Source organism: Dermochelys coriacea, chromosome 1 (assembly GCF_009764565.3).
Source record: "Dermochelys coriacea isolate rDerCor1 chromosome 1, rDerCor1.pri.v4, whole genome shotgun sequence".
In the NCBI taxonomy this organism is placed as follows: Eukaryota; Metazoa; Chordata; order Testudines; family Dermochelyidae; genus Dermochelys; species Dermochelys coriacea.
In genome coordinates, this window is record NC_050068.2 from 116,707,813 (window position 1) to 116,728,183 (window position 20,371).

The 20,371-nt window shown below is 42.7% G+C and overlaps 2 protein-coding genes across 2 annotated transcripts in view; one reads left to right on the forward strand and one right to left on the reverse strand.

The window, feature by feature from the left end:
- Nucleotides 1-884, reverse strand: part of TMEM182 (transmembrane protein 182) — a 53,427-nt gene extending 52,543 nt beyond the window's left edge. Inside the window, exon 1 of the mRNA XM_038386802.1 lies at nt 724-884. Within this exon, the coding sequence (XP_038242730.1) occupies nt 724-759 (36 nt within the window). The 5' untranslated portion in view covers nt 760-884. The remainder of the gene's footprint in view (nt 1-723) is intronic.
- On the forward strand, nt 573-17,569 carry MFSD9 (major facilitator superfamily domain containing 9). The gene is made up of 6 exons (XM_038386801.2): nt 573-738; nt 7,686-7,773; nt 9,720-9,763; nt 11,266-11,395; nt 12,735-12,944; nt 13,672-17,569. The coding sequence occupies exons 1-6, from the start codon at nt 625-627 to the stop codon at nt 14,457-14,459; spliced, it is 1,374 nt and encodes a 457-aa protein (XP_038242729.1). The 5' UTR covers nt 573-624; the 3' UTR covers nt 14,460-17,569.
- The last annotated feature ends 2,802 nt before the right edge of the window (nt 17,570-20,371 follow it).

Below are 20,371 nucleotides of genomic sequence, written 5' to 3' on the forward strand. Positions count from 1 at the left end.
ACTAGCTGTAGCACAGTGTGCTGGGAGGGCCAAGACCTCTCCTACCCTTTCTTTTCTCCGACACAGCCCTTACGCCAGAGCTGTTACATTGACCCGCAGAGAATCCCCGCACCCCATGCTGGGGGCCATCAGCACAGCCACAGCCCCTGCCTTTGGCACAGGTGCAAAAGTGGGACTGCAGGAAGTGAGAAAGGGTAGGCACACCGGCAGGGCATCCTTTCATCCGGCCTAACAGGCGCTGTCTGGCGCTGGACACTGCAGGAAGGCACTGACAAGACTGGTCCCCTGCGGTGACTGGTACCACCCACCTCTTAAAGCCCCAGCTCCTGGAATCCTGTTCTTCTGTGACAATCCCAGCAGGGGTCCAGCTGCTGGGCGGAGGGGGACGGAGGAAAAAAAAGGTGGGGAACATGATCCTTAAAAGGCTTCAAGCCCTGATGACAAATCAACGCCACCTCCACCCACCCCCGCTTATCACTCGTGTGAGATCACGGCTGGCAAATACGCGACCCTGGTCTCTGAGGCTCTGCCCAGCCGCAGCTCCCCGCCCGGGGGCCGCCCCAGCCCCGCGCTGCGCATGCTCGTTCCCCCGCTGCGGCCGCCGGCGCCGGGCCGGGCTGGAGAATGGAGGCCTGGGAGCCGCCGCCAGCCCCGCGGCCGGGCCCGGCGGCTCCTCCTGCTCCGCGCGGGGCCGGGCTCAGCCGCTTCGTGCGGTGCCTCTACCTGGTGGGCTTCCTGGTGAGTGCGGGGCGGGAGCATCCGGGACCTGCCGGGACCCCCGCCTCCGGCCCTGGTGTGTCCGTGTCCGTCCGTCCCCCGGTTCCTGCCCGGGGGCGGGCGGGGGGGTGAGGGTATGTCCGTCCTGCCCCGCCCCCTGCCCTGGTGTGTCTGTCCCCCGGTTCCTGCCCGTGTTTGTGTGTGTCCCGGTTCCTGCCCTGGGGGGGGAGTGGGAGTGTGTGTCCGTCCCGCCTTCTGCCCTGGTGGGTGGGGGGGGGGGGGTGTAAGTCTAAAAAAGCAAATGTTATCCGGCCTGTAGGTGAACCAGGACCGCAGCGGTGTCTCTGCCGCTTGTCTCCACTGGAACACTCAAAAAACCCTGCAAAAAGAAAAGGAGGACTTGTGGCACCTTAGAGACTAGCACATTTATTAGAGCATAAGCTTCATCGGATGCATTTGGTGGAAAAAACAGAGGAGAGATTTATATACACACACACAGAGAACATGAAACAATGGGTTTATCATACACACTGTAAGGAGAGTGATCACTTAAGATAAGCCATCACCAGCAGCAGGGGGGGGAAAGGAGGAAAACCTTTCATGGTGACAAGCAAGGTAGGCTATTTCCAGCAGTTAACAAGAATATCTGAGGAACAGTGTGGGAGGGGGAGAAATAACATGGGGAAATAGTTTTACTTTGTGTAATGACTCATCCATTCCCAGTCTCTATTCAAGCCTAAGTTAATTGTATCCAGTTTGCAAATTAATTCCAATTCAGCAGTCTCTCGTTGGAGTCTGTTTTTGAAGCTTTTTTGTTGAAGGATAGCCACTCTTAGGTCTGTGATCGAGTGACCAGAGAGATTGAAGTGTTCTCCAACTGGTTTTTGAATGTTATAATTCTTGACGTCTGATTTGTGTCCATTCATTCTTTTACGTAGAGACTGTCCAGTTTGGCCAATGTACATGGCAGAGGGGCATTGCTGGCACATGATGGCATATATCACATTGGTAGATGCGCAGGTGAACGAGCCTCTGATAGTGTGACTGATGTGATTAGGCCCTAGGATGGTATCCCCTGAATAGATATGTGGACAGAGTTGGCAACGGGCTTTGTTGCAAGGATAGGTTCCTGGGTTAGTGGTTCTGTTGTGTGGTGTGTGGTTGCTGGTGAGTATTTGCTTCAGATTGGGGGGCTGTCTGTAAGCAAGGACTGGTCTGTCTCCCAAGATCTGAGAGAGTGATGGCTCGTCCTTCAGGATAGGTTGTAGATCCTTGATGATGCGTTGGAGAGGTTTTAGTTGGGGGCTGAAGGTGATGGCTAGTGGCGTTCTGTTGTTTTCTTTGTTGGGCCTGTCCTGTAGTAGGTGACTTCTGGGTACTCTTCTGGCTCTGTCAATCTGTTTCTTCACTTCAGCAGGTGGGTATTGTAGTTGTAGGAATGCATGAGAGAGATCTTGTAGGTGTTTGTCTCTGTCTGAGGGGTTGGAGCAAATGTGGTTATATCGTAGCGCTTGGCTGTAGACAATGGATGGAGTGGTATGATCTGGATGAAAGCTAGAGGCATGTAGGTAGGAATAGCGGTCAGTAGGTTTCCGATATAGGGTGGTGTTTATGTGACCATCGCTTATTAGCACCGTAGTGTCCAGGAAGTGGATCTCTTGTGTGGACTGGTCCAGGCTGAGGTTGATGGTGGGATGGAAATTGTTGAAATCATGGTGGAATTCCTCAAGAGCTTCTTTTCCATGGGTCCAGATGATGAAGATGTCATCAATGTAGCGCAAGTAGAGTAGGGGCATTAGGGGACGAGAGCTGAGGAAGCGTTGTTCTAAGTCAGCCATAAAAATGTTGGCATACTGTGGGGCCATGCGGGTACCCATCGCAGTGCCGCTGATTTGAAGGTATACATTGTCACCAAATGTGAAATAGTTATGGGTCAGGACAAAGTCACAAAGTTCAGCCACCAGGTTAGCCGTGACAGTATCGGGGATACTGTTCCTGACGGCTTGTAGTCCATCTTTGTGTGGAATGGTGGTGTAGAGGGCTTCTACATCCATAGTGGCCAGGATGGTGTTTTCAGGAAGATCACCAATGGACTGTAGTTTCCTCAGGAAATCGGTGGTGTCTCGAAGATAGCTGGGAGTGCTGGTAACGAAGGGCCTGAGGAGGGAGTCTACATAGCCAGACAATCCTGCTGTCAGGGTGCCAATGCCTGAGATGATGGGGCGTCCAGGATTTCCAGGTTTATGGATCTTGGGTAGCAGATAGAATACTCCAGGTCGGGGTTCTAGGGGTGTGTCTGTGCGGATTTGTTCTTGTGCTTTTTCAGGGAGTTTCTTGAGCAAATGCTGTAGTTTCTTTTGGTAACTCTCAGTGGGATCAGAGGGTAATGGCTTGTAGAAAGTGGTGTTGGAGAGCTGCCTAGTAGCCTCTTGTTCATACTCCGACCTATTCATGATGACGACAGCACCTCCTTTGTCAGCCTTTTTGATTATGATGTCAGAGTTGTTTCTGAGGCTGTGGATGGCACTGTGTTCTGCATGGCTGAGGTTATGGGGTAAGCGATGCTGCTTTTCCACAATTTCAGCTCGTGCACGTCGGCGGAAGCACTCTATGTAGAAATCCAGGCTGCTGTTTCGACCTTCAGGAGGAGTCCACCCAGAATCCTTCTTTTTGTAGTGTTGGCAGGAAGGTCTCTGTGGGTTAATATGTTGGTCAGAGGTGTGTTGGAAATATTCCTTGAGTCTGAGACGTCGAAAATAGGATTCTAGGTCACCACAGAACTGTATCATCGATCTTCAGCTCCATTGCCAGGCACTCCTGCACCCCATGGCAGATCTTGTCTGCTGTTTGATGGGGGGTGTATGACCATTGTAACCATAAATATGTGTAATCCACATATAAAATATAATCTATCCCATACTGTAAGTGACCCTAGAGCATCCGGGTTTGAGAGCTGCCTTTTTATAGTCTGTTCGGATGCCACCCATTTCTCCTGTGTTTGTATTTAATGTCATTGTCATGGTTGAAGCCCCCATCGCCTTGACATCAGTAGCAACTTCCTGGCCAAAAAGCCCTGAGATCCCTGAGGGAGTCCTAAGGGACTGAAAAATTCCTCCAAATGTCTGAGTTTAGGGATGGGCAAAGACCATCTCTGTTCTGTTCAGTACTCACCACATCCATGGCACTACTGAAAACCCTGAGATTTTGGAGGCAGTTCTGAGGCCTAAGAGATTTCCCCAAAATCTGACACTTTAGCTAAAAGCTACATTCCAGCAGGCGTACCCTTATCCTTGCTGCTGTCCTTTATTCCCCATCAAATTAGATGACCATCCATTCAGTATTTTAGGCATATCATTTATTTAGTGCTTACTGCCCTATGACCCATATCCAATAACGAGTTACATTTTATCTGAGTGACTCTTAGTATGTTTTCAATAACCATACAAAGGATCATGCACTGTTATACAAAAATCATGCATTTATATATTGACTAAAACAGTGTGGGGTAGTTTCTCCTAAAAATAAGTTGTTTTTTTTTTCCCCCATACAGTTGTCCTTCATTTATTTGAAATGTATATGGTCTACTCTAGTCTCAAATTCTATCTTCATCCTCACAAAGTGGGACTAAAGGAACATGTTTGGTTTACAAAGTCATATTTTTAAAACAACTTTTCTTATTTTTTTTAAATGATTGGCTGTATATTCTAGTCAATAAATCTTAGTGAAGACAATTTGTCAGATACTTTTATTGAACTAAATCATGTTAAATCTTGCTTTCTGAGCAGCTCTTGTTAAGGGATTGAGTGGTTTGTTCTGTCGACTCAGAAAGGGAGCTGTACTCAGAAACTCTTCAGTTCTAATCCAGGCTCTGTCACTGACTTCCTGTTTTCAGAGTAGCAGCCGTGTTAGTCTGTATTCGCAAAAAGAAAAGGAGTACTTGTGGCACCTTAGAGACTAACAAATTTATTAGAGCATAAGCTTTCGTGAGCTACAGCTCACTTCATCGGCCTTGGATGAGTCTCTTAAGTTTTCTGGGTCTGATTCTGCTTTGGCTGTAGAACTTCCAGCCCTGTCCTATTCCCAAATCTCCCCCTGCATGCAGCCATGCAGGATGCCCCTGTTGCACTGAGTATTCTGAATGGGGAGTGCAGTCACCAAATTCTGTTCAGCCCCTTGGAAAGTGGTACCACAGTGGTTTCTGTTGTCAGACGCCACAGGTGTGGTGCTCTGCTCTTGTTCAATGATGATAACAGTCGGCTGCATGCATGTTCCCGCTGTGTGCGTGCCCCAGCTCTGCGCAGAAAGCTAACACAGCAGACCCCAAGAGAACCCCGAAAAACCACAGACTCTAGTAAGATATGAAGGAACCTGAGCCAGGTTTATTGTCAAACAAAGCACAGTAACAGTTCCCTATAGACTCTACAGGGCATACTACAAATTTGTGCTCCCTGGCAATGGACACCGCTCAGTCAGTGGCGGAACACTCCACTGCCCCCTAGGCTGGACAGGTACAAACAAGTTGCATAATACTCCTGACGTATTGAGGTGCAACCCCTTTACGTAACAACGCCCTTCTAGGCAATAAGGTGCTGCCTCTCACCTTGTACATGTTGGTTCGAACAAAACAACTCTATCCATCGTACTAGCCTTTTTCCCCTGTCCTTGTTATCTATGTGTACGGTACAAGAATGTTCTTCTACCGTTTGTGTATGGCTCTGGTATCCAATACGCTTTAGATACATGTTTGTGCAACAGCATATATTTATGCAACATCAGCCCTTTCCTTGCCAGCTTCTGTGAGCAGGGCCTGCCTCTGGCTCGCAGCTTAACTTTGCTTTATGTTAGCAAAGTCTTGACCATTACTTTAGCTCAGGCGTTAGATCTCACACTAGGCCTCTGATACCAAGGGTTTATGTGTCAGGGCCTCATCTTACTACAGTTTCATGCAAATATAGTCTCTATTGACATAGGTAAACTAGCCATTCATGTTTGGGACCTTGAGTGCTTTCAGTTCAACTAGCCAGTGTGATGGTTTAATTCAGAAATAAGCATCTAAGATTGATGAAACAGGAAAATGCTTTTGTATGTGTATGTATTACTGCAAGTTACTTTTGTTTAAACTAGCCAAAAAGAACTGACTTTTTTCTTTCATGTCTTTTATATTGTTTTCCATCATTTCCCCCTTTGATAAATCTATCTCATTTTTGCTTCTTTTCCTTTGTTTGTGCTTCCTCTTTGGCTCTGTATTTTTCCTTAAAAGTCTGAAAAAGCAGTAGGCAATAGTGCTCCATAGAGCTTGTCTGTTTTGCTTTAAATAGATAATGCTTACATTTGTGTTTGCAATGTTTCATATTGCTCATGTTTCCTTATGCTCATTATAGGTAATAATTAGAACCCTTCTAATACTGAGGTAAACTTACTTTGCCATAGAAGGCAATTGGCACATTTCTAAGGGTAACCACTGTGAATAGTAGCTGAAAGATGTCACTGAGCTGTTGTCTGCTACATAACCTTCCCATAGCCAATAAATTAGAGTTTAGAAAAACATACACTTCTCTCTTTAAAATAAGAAATAATTGCTGTTCTTCACTGACATGCAAATGATAATAACATTACTGGGCTTAAATATTGTGTTAAGGAGTACCAGGGATAAGCTATATTAGATTTATGCTAATAAATATTTAATAGTTTTGTGAGTGTATGTATATATAAAAATTAGCCATCATGACTGCTTAATGAGGTATTAGAAGCATTTGACTCGATGGTATTTATAATGACATCTCTATTCTGGTTTTGGATTATGAACGTTTAGTCCAACTGCAGTAGTCTCTGTTAAAAGGTGAGACTGCTTCAATAGTCCCCTTCAGCACAGTTCTACTCTGATGTAGAAGTGGTATGCAAGCAGCATTGTACAGTAAAGAATTAGCAGGTCAGTGTGGTAAGTTAACAAAAGATAAAAATTTGAAAGGACAGGCCAGGAGATCCTTGTACAGTATAGGAGTGAAGAACCCCCACATGCTGTCTCATCTTCCTCTGATGCTACTGAGGAAATCTCTGCTTCCCTTATGCTTTGCCTTGCCTCTGTGCTGTATCCTACACTTGCCATTGTAATGTAAGAAAAATAATGTAATCTACTTACAGGAATGGGCTGTCTTGAAAGTCTCTCTTCCCATTGTAGATTGTTTTTCAACTGAAAGGCTACACTTTACTTGCATTTTCTGGTGCTTTAAATGTTTGTTTCATAACTTAATTATTTGTACAGAGAGAAGCTTTTTTTTAATTTGCATGATACACCAGACTATTTATATTGCTGTATTAAAAATGCAATATAAATAGTGCAAGCCTATCATTTTGAAAATTCAGAATAATTATTCAACTTCAAATATATATATTAAGCATTAAATATTTCTTAACTAGGTCTTCTGAAAAAGTGTATTTCATGTATTTAGAACCATTCAGAAGATAAGTAGTTCCTGTCAGTTTTTAGCTTAAAAAATTGTAATTTGTGAACATACCAGTCAAATTGCAAGGATTATGCAATGCAACACAACACATTCTCTGTCATGCAAAACTTTTTATTTCTTGTAGACCAGATCGAACTTTTGGTCAGGGGTGTGATGAAAGTGTGATTTGTGATCAGCATAGCTGTGCCTTCCAGAACCCCTAGTGTTGATGCAATTATGCCAGCAAAGCTGTGCTTTTACCAGTACAGCTTGTTTCACTCAGGGCAGCTGGAATGAGCTATATCAGCAATAAGATGCATCCACGCTAGAAGCACTTGACCGGTATAATATGCTGGTATAGCTGTGCAGGTGGAACCTTCCAAATGTAGACCGGATCCTAGATTGTTATTCAATTAAAATATAATACCCCTTTAAAATACAGAATCATTTATTCCTAAATCTTGACTTTCTGTATCTTTGTAAATATGCTCAATTACTGAAACTCCATTCTCCCTATTCTTTCAGGACTTCTTTGGTGTAAGTATGGTTGTGCCTCTGTTAAGCCTTCAGATCAAGTCTCTAGGAGCAAGTCCAACTGTTGCAGGAGTCGTAGGTGAGTACCGCATGGGTACTGATTACCCAGGACATGATGTAGAAGTCAGATACAGTAACTCCTCACTTAATGTTGTAGTTATGTTCCTGAAAAATGCGACTTTAAGCGAAACGATGTTAAGCAAATCCAATTTCCCCATAAGAATTAATGTAAATGGGGAGGGGGAGTTAGGTTCCAGGGAAATTTTTTTTCACCAGACAAAAAACTATATATATACACACACACACACACACACAGTATAAGTTTTAAACAAACAGTTTAATACTGTACACAGCAATGATGATTATGAAGCTTGGTTGAGGTGGTGAAGTCAGAGGGTGGAAGAGGGTGGGATATTTCCCAGGGAATGCCTTACTGGTAAATGATGAACTAGCATTCGGCTGAGCCCTCATTGTTAAGGGTTAACACGTTGTTAATGTGGCCTCCCACTCTACAAGGCAGCAGGAATGAAGGGAGGGGAGACACCATGGCTGACAGAGACACACACCCTGTGTGAGAGATGCACATTTCCCCTTTAAGAACGCTGACCCCACTCTAAGTACATTGCCTTTTTAAGTATATCAGGAAGTTTAGACAGCAGCTGAGGCCAGCAAGCTCTCTCTATCCTGAGCCCCGTTGTGCCCCTCCCCCCCGGCTCTATATGGAGAAGGGGTAAGGGGGGGGCAGGAACGGCACATGGCAGTGGGGGGAGGGACAGCTGAACTGCCGGCAATTGATAGTCTGCTGGGTGCCTTTTACACAGGGAACTTAGGAGATCAGGGAGCTGACAGGGGGCTACCGGTCCACCTTGGTTCCAAGCCCCCACCAGCTAGCTGCAATGGGCTGCTCTTCCTACAAGCAGTGGACAAAGCAGGCAGCTGCCAAACACCGTTATAAGGGAGCATTGTGCAACTTTAAACGAGCATGTTCCCTAATTGATCATCAGCGTAACAACGTTAACCAGGACAACTTTAAGTGAGGAGTTACTGTATGTATCATAACTAACCTTCAGTAGCCACACAGTGGAAAACAATAGCAAGCTCTAAGCAAGATAGACATTTTTCTGCAGCTGATTCTTCCCTCTTATATTCATGATTGTCCCACTATTAAGTCATCATATTTCTTCATAGTTGTCTTCAGAAGCTACTATACGGTGGTTCCAAATGATGACCTTTTTGGGTTCTGTAGCTTCCTCTTCTCCACTAAAGTGATTCTGGGGTGCTGGCTTATAACACAAATACATGTCTAGTGCACAGTTTAGAAATCGTAATGATGATATAAATGTCCTCTTTATATCCAGATTTTTAACATCCTGCCTTTTCAGTTTGCATGGAATAGAACTCCTTCTGATGTTAATCCTATTTCTGAGTTTGGTTGACAGAAATGTTGTTTATGCAGTGACTTTAATGTACAGTACATTATCATCTCTACACTCTGCATTGACTTAAGCGTTCAAAAAGCCAGAGAGCTGGGGTGTCCTTTAATCAGTAAAAGAGGCTGACAAATATTATACTGTTGACTCCATGCTGGAATTGTTGTTTATTTCTGTTCCTTCTCTCCTACTGCCAATTGCTGCTAGGTTCTTACCCTTCATTTTGAAAGGTAGGATTTGCAATTTCTTCCAGGCCTTCTGCTACAGTGCCCTGTCATAATGTTTGGTGTAGGATGCCAGCTGTCCCAGTTTCAGTTATTTCCCCTGGCAAAGCAGCATACTGCTGCTTCCACTCTTGTCCGTTGAATAGTGTTGCAATTTTGAGACACCCAGAAAAAGAGGAAAATTCATCCATCAAAGTGGTGAAAATCTTGTTCATGCTGGACTCCGCCCCTGCTTTTCCCTATTGCCTCTTCCTATACTTCTAATTAATTATTTTGTTATTTTTACCCCTTTGCAGAACCATTTTAAAGCCAGTTTCACAAATCTGTTCATGCTTAATTCTCGGTGTCTTTTTTCACTATTTTTATTTTAGGATCTCTTTATGGTTTACTGCAGCTCTTTTCCAGCACATTTGTGGTAAGTTTTGAATACTGGATCTTAAATATATATTGGTGTTTCTATTAACTTTGCAGGAAAATTAAAAACATTAATGGTAATATTTTGGGGAATGTGAAACTGTACATTTGCTAGCACAGCCCACACACCTCCTGTTCTATCACTGTGGTACTGAGACCACTGAGAGAGAGAGAGAGAGATTGATTGATTGAGTCTGAGTCTGCTCTACAGCCTTAGCTAACAGCTGGTTGGCTTTTAGCTCGTGTGGTAGAGGCTCATGCTCTAAGCTCCAGAGATCCCTCCTTTGATCCTGCCCTTCGACTACCAGGGTCTGTCAGCTTTACACTAGTGTTTACACAAGTCCTTGAAGTTGGAGGAACTGTTCTTACTCTGTGTGGACTTTTTGTTTCAGTTATAGGGACTAATCAAATCCTAGTACACAAGGTGAAATTTTTAGCTGAAAACCAAATCTCTGCCTAGATTTGAAAGTAGTCGTTTAAGCAGTCAAATATTACTATGTGTCAGGCATATAACATTCTGTTTAATGTTGTGTTGCTATTAGAGCAGTTTTCTTTAATGCAGTAGTCTCCATACAAGAAATAGTATCATGGACCAGATCTCTGAAATTGTTATATTCTCTGATTAATATGGAGTCTATTGTAATTTGCCATTGGCCTTAATTCATGCAATGTCTCTCAAACTTTATTTTTTCCCCATAGGTTATGCTTTTTCCCCTCCTTTCCCAAAACAAATATGCACAAGGACACAACCTAAGGCCATAGGTCAAGAATGCATACTGTACATGGCAACATTCAAATCTGTACTTTGGAGCCAGTGCTCCTAGGTTTCATCTACCCGTTTTGCACACAGTCACCTTTTCCTCTGTCTGTTGCAGCTTCCCTGAACTTATGTGTAAGGCTCCTACCCTTCCTACTTAAAGACCCTCTTCTGCCATGCTGCATGTGGTGAATTAAGTTGACTTATTGTATATAGGTTGTCTTTTAATTTTTCCCTTCCCGTGACTTCTTTCTGTTTGTCTGCCCTCAGACTGATAGCTCCCTCAAGCCGGGACTGCCCTCTCTGAGTGTTTGGCAGGCATCTAGCACACAGTAGTTGCTATCATATATAAATAATAATGGTCAGTGTTGGTGTGATGGCATTTTCATTAGACTGTCGCCCATGATATTTCACCAAATTGTCATGGGTTTACATAAAACTAAGATGAGACATTAAATTAAATTAAGCTTGGCTTTCATACCTCATCTAGTAAAATTAATTCATGGTGCGAGCAGGTGCTTCTTCCATTGACTTTAGGGTTGAATTTAGTCCATCATGTCCAGCCTCTGGCATCTAGACACAATACTATTATGAATGTTATCTAATCTGTTTATAAATGTTTCCATTGATGGTCCCTCAGGGACCTCTCTTTTGAGAAAAGAAGTAATTGATTTAATTCAGCCATGCATATTGTTCACAATGGGTAGTTCAATACTATAAAAAACACTCATTTATTGTCTTACCAGGGCTGCTGGAGTGATGTAATAGGAAGACAGTATTCCCTGATTGCCTGTATCCTCTTCAGTGCAGTGGGCTATTTGCTGCTTGGCATGTCCACCAGTGTGTGTTTATTTGCCATTGCTAGGGTACCTGTAGGTGAGTAATTGACTTGGTACTTGGATTTATATTTAGTCCAACGTTGGTTTGAGAATTATTGCTTGGGAAATCATGGTATTTAGATGTGGGGACAAGCTAGATAGCAGTTTTGAACAGTTTTACTTATCACAGGTACAGTGGTTCTTTGGCACCTATAGAACCCCAGCTTTGAAAAGACCTCTAAGTTGATCTTTTTACTAATTTTTTTTTTAATGAGAAATGTGACCAGTGATTTTTCAGGGCTTGGGGTTTTTTGAAGATGGGGGAGGGGGTAAACAACTTCTGAGACATGTTAGTGAAGGGACTGTTTTTTCAAAGGGTGGGTGCTTATCACTTCCTGAAAATCAGGCCACTTTAACGTTTCTCAAGTTGAGCACCCAAAGTCACTAGTAACTTCTAAAAAAGTTAGTCTGCGTGCGCCACATAACATGATATAACATCTTCAATACATTTTCCTCATACTGAACGTATGTTTCCAAATAGGATATCATCTAAAATTTTGGCTCACTACTTAACAGAATGTGTATGTTATGTAAAAGCATATTTGTTAGTGCCACTAACACTAAGTTTCCATCAACATCTCTGTATGATAAAACTCTCATAACAGGTTTTTAAAATTCTGACTATCTAGCCTCATTCCAAAGAAAACTTTTTTTGTTTCCTTGATAGAGGAGGCAGTGGGTTGTTTTTGGTTCTTTTTTTGTATGATAAAGAAACTTCAGTGGTTTGTTTGATAAATCTTTAAAATTTTAACTACCTCTTTAGAGTTTTTGTAATGCTCCTATATTGCCAGTGGTTGTGGATTGTGGTGGTGTAAGGTAATCCTTTTGTGAAGAAGGAGCAGAGAAAGAGATTTTATTGTGCACGTGTGGCATTTTTAGAATGGCCCAGAATTCATATTAATTGTTGCTGCTTCTCAGCCTACCAACACCTACTGGTTAACAATCTGGGATTGCACTGTACCAATTGCAAGTGTCCGTAGCCAGCTGTATCATTCTTTCCCCAGCACTGACCACAAGATGCGATGACTCTGGTAGTTGCCTCACCTCTACTGGGATCCACCAATCAGAGGTGCTGCTTCTATCCTATTTGAGCTGTTATGCTCACTTGACGCAGATCTCTGTTTTAACATGATTCCACTAGCCGAAGGAATGGTTGCTGCCAAACTCGTCACATGCTCAGCTCACCACTTCCATGATGCAACCTCTATAGCTCTGGCATTGGACGATTTCTAGCTTATGGAATTTTCAAACAATAATTAAACACAACCTTATAAATTACATCCCATGCTAAATAAATATGATATCATTTTCCTATATGTTTTTATGTTAACTTGCAGGTATTTTCAAACACACTCTCTCCATATCAAAAGCTCTTCTTTCTGACTTGGTTTCTGAGAAAGAACGCCCTCTTGTAATAGGACATTTCAATGCAGCCTCCAGTGTTGGTTTCATCCTGGGTCCTGTGGTTGGTGGCTACTTTACAGAGCTAGAGAGTGGCTTTTACCTGACATCTTTCATCTGTTCTTTCATCTTCATTCTGAATGCTGGTAAGTTGTATGTAGTATTTTGCACTTCAGGCTTTTTCAAGAGATGTGTGTTCATGTTGTTTGTACAGTAATTTGACTGTAATCTCCTTCTGTTCTGTGCATTCAGACTGCTCTTTGAATGTGAACTACTTCTTATGTTTTGAAAACAGTCACTGAATTTTCCACCGAATGCATCTGATGAAGTGAGCTGTAGCTCACGAAAGCTTATGCTCAAATAAATTTGTTAGTCTCTAAGGTGGCACAAGTACTCCTTTTCTTTTTTGCGAATACAGACTAACACAGCTGCCACTCTGAAACTAGTTCATTTAAGACAACCTTTCCCCTCTTTATTTATTTTTTACATCCAGATACAAGAGATGGAGTGTTATTTTTGTGTCTAGAGCTGGAGGATGTGAGTCTGAATCCAGGGTTCAGTTCTCAGATCTGCTGTGTATATGCTGCATGAGCAAGTCACTTAACCTTTTTCTCTATTATTATAGAGCCCCATTTTAAATATGGGGAAACCAATAGTAACTACATGGGTTACGTTGTGCTTAATTTTTGTAAATTGTTTTGTGATTATTTTAAGATGAAATGTTGCCAACGAAGTGCTAAATACTTTCATTTATGTCTTTGATTTATTCAATTAGAGACACCATTAAAACAGAACAGTAACTTACGTGTTTGAGCATGGGGTAAAGAGTGTACCTGTCTACAATTAACTGATCGTATTGCATTACCTCTACAGGCCTGGTCTGGATGTTACCATGGAGTGAGGAACACACAGATAGTAATGAAAACGAACAGACCACCAGTAACAGCAAAGTGACAGCAAAGGCAAACTATGACCTGCAGGTTAAATCACTAGTTAATGGAGCAATGAAATATGATACTCACCTCCAGGCCCTATGGATTCCAGTTGGGTCAATGCTGAAGAGGATTAAAAGCATTGCATGCTCTGATCTGTGGGATGTATTTTTAGTACGGCTACTGATGTCTGTAGCTGTCATGCTGTATTATAGCAATTTTATTCTGGCAATTGAAGAGAGATTTGGGGTGAAACCTAAGCTCACAGGGTACCTCATAAGCTATAGTAGCACCCTTGGAGCACTTGCTGGTTTTCTACTTGGACCAATAACTAGACTCTATCAACATAACACTTATGCACTTTTATTACATTCCGCTGTTCTCACCTGTGTGTTGATAATGCTATATTCCACAGCACTCAGCATATGGACGGTCATTTTATCATCAACATTTTTAGCATTTTCAACCACTGTAGGACGCACTTGCATCACTGACCTTGAGTTGACCCTGGGTGGGAATCAGGCCAGTGGCACGCTCATAGGAGTTGGTCAGTCTGTGACATCTGTGGGACGCATAATTGCCCCTCTTCTCTCAGGAATTGCACAGGAGTTCAGTCCCTGTGGCCCTCCAAGTCTTGGTGGGGGGCTGGCGCTGGTAGCTATTCTGATAATGCTCATGAACACACCACGATATTCCAGTGGTAGAACTGATAAATTAAAAAGTGAATAGCAGCTTATTTTGGACAGGCTGGTGCATCATCAATAAAATGCAAAGCACTAAAAACCTGTATTGTACCAACAGGCTGTTTTCTCAAAGGAATGGTACAAGTTCAAGGGGAGGCCAGCCTGCCTGAGCCCTCAGATTCATACAAACTCATGTGCTGCAGGATCATACATCAAGACAGGAATGCTCAGAGCTGTAGTTCAGAGAGAAATTCTCTTTTTATCATTTAAAACCTTTCGTAAAATGAGAGTTGTATTTTCTTTGTGCTAATAAGGTTGAAATCCCTTCAAGAAAAATTATTCTGACTATGTAAATGGCTGATGAATAATCCAGTTTGCAGCCCCATATTGAAGCATGACGGTTAGACTGATAGGCTCTTTGACTGAGAGAGACAGACTAGTGAATTTTTTTATTTAGACAAGTACAATTTGTTATGTGCACTTATCAGTATGAGACATTAAGGCTGACCTGTATAAATCATTGGCCTCCTGTGACAATGGCTTGTTGATAAATCAGGTTGCATATATAACTTGTGACACGTGCTCTGCCTAGAAGCTTTCCTATGCAGCATAATTAGCGATTCCCAACTGGCTAGTTGACATTCTGCTTTCACTCCTCTGTCCCAGTATTTCTGGTAAATAGAGCTGTGTATGCTCTAGTGCTTATGTTTCTTATATATATAAGGTATTTTAAAAGAAAATGCCATCGTGCAGAGTAAGGGTGATTGAAGATGAGACAATGTAAATTACGGTGAAATTTGCACTAGTGGTACCTGGACTATTGAACACCTCCATCTGGCAACCTTCTCTCATAAGTGAGTATTTTAAGGAACTCCCAGAACTTCCTGTGCAATTTTGTTCCATCTTCATTTTAAGAATAACCACTCCTTCCTGTTCTTTAAATGGTTGTTTAAGACACATTTTGGAAAATCTTGTGATGTTTTAAAGTGTTTGTTCCACGTAGGATTAATCCACTATTTTTCATTTCTGAAGACATAAATTTAAATCCCAATTTAGATAACCAGGGAAAATGTGTGTTTGGCAGCTTAGTCTTCGTTTGTCTGCATCCATTTTAGCAGGCCAAAGCTAATGGAGGTTGATGCGGGTAAAGATTGAAATGCATTGACAGATTTATGGAGATGGTTTCCATAGTGCTGACCAATACTATACCAGATTCAAGTCAGTGTTAGTAGCCCATCACGTTTTTGAGCATTACATTTGAGCCACTATTTTTAAAAAAAAGTTTGTTCTTATAGTGCCTTTTATCTGAAAGTTTCATAGCACTTCCCGTTTAATTATTTGATGTAGTATACAAAGCCACTCTGCAGATTTTTTAATTGAATTTAGCATATATGATGTGCACATGCAACTTTAAATCTTACTTCATAGCTGTCACAGATGTTGTTTGTAATTTTGTTTTTAAATCAACTTTTCTCCTTAAAGTCTCTTCTCTTACAGAGTGCCTGTTCCTGTTTGAAATTGCTGGCAAAATCCCATTGATCTCAGTAAGAGCACAATGGGAGCACATATATTTTAATAACTTTAAATTTTATAGGCGGACACGATGAGAGTAGTCTATATATGTGCTTCTTTTTGGGAGGTACCCTTGATTTCTGTGTGAGAGTTAAGCTTCATGCAGAAAATGGAATCTTATTTTTAATGTACTGTAGATTTCATCTTTTTTTTTTATTGTGCCCGGGGATAAAGTTTTGCTATGTGACTTAGGCACTTAGGAGCCCAAGTCCTATTGACTTTCAATTGAGACTTAGGCACCGAAGTCACTTTTGATAATTTTATCACTGGTGACCATTTAAGCAAGAGCCTCAAAACATTGCCCTCACTAATTCTCTTGCCCTTTTTGCCTGCACTAAGGAAAGAAACATAATTCCCCAGAACAGGGACCTTTATCATAGAATCACAGAAGATTAGGGTTGGAAGAAACCTCAGAAGGTCATCTAGCCCGACCCTCTGCTCAAAGCCGGACCCAACTAAATCATCCCAGCCAGGGCTTTCTAAAGCCGGGCCTTAAAAACCTCTAAGGATGGAGATTCCACCACTTCCTGAGGTAACCTATTCCCGTGCTTCACCATCCTCCTAGTGAAATAGTTTTTCCTAATATCCAACCTAGACCTCCCCCACGGCAACTTGAGACCATTGCTCCTTGTTCTGTCATCTGCCACCACTGAGAACAGTCTCTTTGGAACCCTTCTTCAGGTAGCTGAAGGCTGCTATCAAATCCCTCCCTCCCTCTTCTCTTCTCTTCTGCAGATTAAATAAGCCCAGTTTCCTCAGCCTCTTCTCATAAGTCATGTGCCGCAGCCCCCTAATCACTTTCGTTGCCCTCCACTGGACTCTCTCCAATTTGTCCACATCCTTTCTGTAGTCGGGCCCCAAACTGGATGCAGTACTCTAGATGTGGTCTCACCAGTGGCGAATAGAGGGGAATAATCACTTGCCTCGATCTGGCAGTGCTTCTACTAATGCAGCCCAGTATGCTGTTAGACTTCTTGGCAGCAATGGCACACTTCACTTTGCTGCTACCACTTGGAATGAAGTGGAAATAAAGCATAGTGAACTGGTATTTGGTATAAAGGATTTGACAACTTTGGTGGTCGTCTTGCCCAACAACCAACAAATAGAAAGTCATTCTAACTTGTGACACTGATAACAAAAGTGGGGGGCTTTCTTAGACCAAATGCACCATGAAATTAGTTTACACTAGATTTAACAATTGTCTGTATACCACTCTTTGGGGTGATAGGACTCAACACTTCACTTTTTATGTTTATGCACAAGCTGAAGCACTTTGTGCTTTCCACAACCTTTTTTTTTTTTTATTTAACATTGATTGATTTTTGAATTGGAAGATGTATTGTATTTTTCTTACTGTCTAAATCTGTATTATGGAAGATTAATATTTGGAGTGAGAAGCCTGTGGAAGATGTGGTCTCAGGGACATACGGTAGCTGATGCTACTGGAAAAAGTGGCTTTATTTATAATATAATGTGATTTTGAAGTACTTTAGATAGGATTACTCTCTGTAGTGTTAGTTACAAAAATTGCACTAAAATTCTTTCTTTTAAAAAGCAATAAAGTGAAATGGCATTCCATTTTTATTAATGTTTCAGTCATTGTCTTCTGTTAACTTTTATATATTGTTCCTTGTAACGCATTTGAGAAGACAGGTGGCCAAGTCAATGGAGTTGGATGGGATGCACGTCCAATGCAGTATTTAGTTTCCATGACTGCCTTCTCTCAGTTCTTTAGTCTTCCTCTGCCTGATTGACTTCTTGGATCCAGTTGACTTCTTGCTGCCTGATCAGCCAGGCACCCATTCAGGAAAACATCTCTATTCAGGACATCATTTAAGCATGTGCTTAACTTGAAATGCATATGTACGTCCCACTGCCTTCTGCATGTGCTTAAACATGAGTGCTTTCCTGAGTTGGGTCTAAGAGCAGAAGGAATTGGGGAATGGGACTGGAAGGCAGTTCAGTTGCATATGGAGATGAAGGGAGTGCAAGAGGGTTCTCCATTCCTTAGGAACTGCTGGTAATAACTTCTTGTTCTCTTATTCCTGTAGTCCCCAGATATGAATGTACTGCCTCCAGCCCTGTCACCAGCTTCCCCTGCCAGACCTGCTCTCCAACTTTCCTCTGTTTTCTGGCTCCAGTCTATGCACCTCCCTGACCTGACCACACCCCTTTACACAGGAGGATGCTATTACTAGGGGCTGCTCCTACACTTTTCTCCCAATTTCCATGTTATTCCTAAAAAAGAAAAGGAGTACTTGTGGCACCTTAGAGACTAACAAATTTATTAGAGCATAAGCTTTCGTGAGCTACAGCTCACTTCATCGGATGCATTTGGTGGAAAATACAGTGGGGAGATTTATATACATAAACAGAGAACATGAAACAATGGGTTTTATCATACACACTGTAAGGAGAGTGATCACTTAAGATGAGCCAGCAGCAGGGGGCAGGAAAGGAGGAAAACCTTTCATGGTGACAAGCAAGGTAGGCCATTTCCAGCAGTTAACAAGAATATCTGAGGAACAGTTGGGGGTGGGGTCGGGGGGAGAAATAACATGGGGAAATAGTTTTACTTTGTGTAATGACTCATCCATTCCCAGTCTCTATTCAAGCCTAAGTTAATTGTAACCAGTTTGCAAATTAATTCCAATTCAGCAGTCTCTCGTTGGAGTCTGTTTTTGAAGTTTTTTTGTTGAAGGATAGCCACCCTCAGGTCTGTAATCGAGTGACCGGAGAGATTGAAGTGTTCTCCGACTGGTTTTTGAATGTTATAATTCTTGATGTCTGATTTGTGTCCATTTATTCTTTTACGTAGAGACTGACCAATGTACATGGCAGAGGGAAATTGCTGGCATATGATGGCATATATCAGATTGGTAGATGCGCAGGTGAACGAGCCTCTGACAGTGTGGCTGATGTGATTAGGCCCCATGATGGTGTCCCCTGAATAGATATGTGGACAGAGTTGGCAACGGACTTTGTTGTAAGGATAGGTTCCTGGGTTAGTAGTTCTGTTGTGTGGTTGCTGGTGAGTATTTGCTTCAGGTTGGGGGGCTGTCTGTAAGCAAGGACTGGCCTGTCTCCCAAGATCTGAGAGAGTGATGGCTCGTCCTTCAGGATAGGTTGTAGATCCTTGATGATGCGTTGGAGAGGTTTTAGTTGGGGGCTGAAGGTGATGGCTAGTGGCGTTCTGTTGTTTTCTTTGTTGGGCCTGTCCTGTAGTAGGTGACTTCTGGGTACTCTTCTGGCTCTGTCAATCTGTTTCTTCACTTCAGCAGGTGGGTATTGTAGTTGTAGGAATGCATGATAGAGATCTTGTAGGTGTTTGTCTCTGTCTGAGGGGTTGGAGCAAATGCGGTTATATCATAGAGCTTGGCTGTAGACAATGGATCGTGTGGTATGATCTGGATGAAAACTAGAGGCTTGTAGGTAGGAATAGCGGTCAGTAGGTTTCCGATATAGAGTGGTGTTTATGTGACCATCGCGTATTAGCACCGTAGTGTCCAGGAAGTGGATCTCTTGTGTGGACTGGTCCAGGCTGAGGTTGATGGTGGGATGGAAATTGTTGAAATCCATGGTGTAATTCCTCAAGGGCTTCTTTTCCATGGGTCCAGATGATGAAGATGTCATCAATGTAGCGCAAGTAGAGTAGGGGCATTAGGGGACGAGAGCTGAGGAAGTGTTGTTCTAAGTCAGCCATAAAAATGTTGGCATACTGTGGGGCCATGCGGGTACCCATCACAGTGCCTCTTATTTGAAGGTACACATTGTCCCCAAATGTGAAATAGTTATGGGTGAGGACAAAGTCACAAAGTTCAGCCACCAGGTTAGCCATGACATTATCGGAGATACTGTTCCTGACGGCTTGTAGTCCATCTTTGTGTGGAATGTTGGTGTAGAGGGCTTCTACATCCATAGTGGCTAGGATGGTGTTTTTAGGAAGATCACCAATGGATTGTAGTTTCCTCAAGAAGTCAGTGGTGTCTCGAAGATAGCTGGGAATGCTGGTAGTGTAGGGCCTGAGGAAGGAGTCTACATAGCCAGACAATCCTGCTGTCAGGGTGCCAATGCCTGAGATGATGGGGCGTCCAGGATTTCCAGGTTTATGGATCTTGGGTAGCAGATAGAATACCCCAGGTCGGGGTTCTAGGGGTGTGTCTGTGCGGATTTGTTCTTTTGCTTTTTCAGCATCCTAGGCCTACCTTGCTTGTCACCATGAAAGGTTTTCCTCCTTTCCCACCTCCTGCTGCTGGTGATGGCTCATCTTAAGTGATCACTCTCTTTAGAGTGTGTATGATAAAACCCATTGTTTCATGTTCTCTGTGTGTGTATATAAATCTCCCCACTGTATTTTCCACTAAATGCATCCGATGAAGAGAGCTG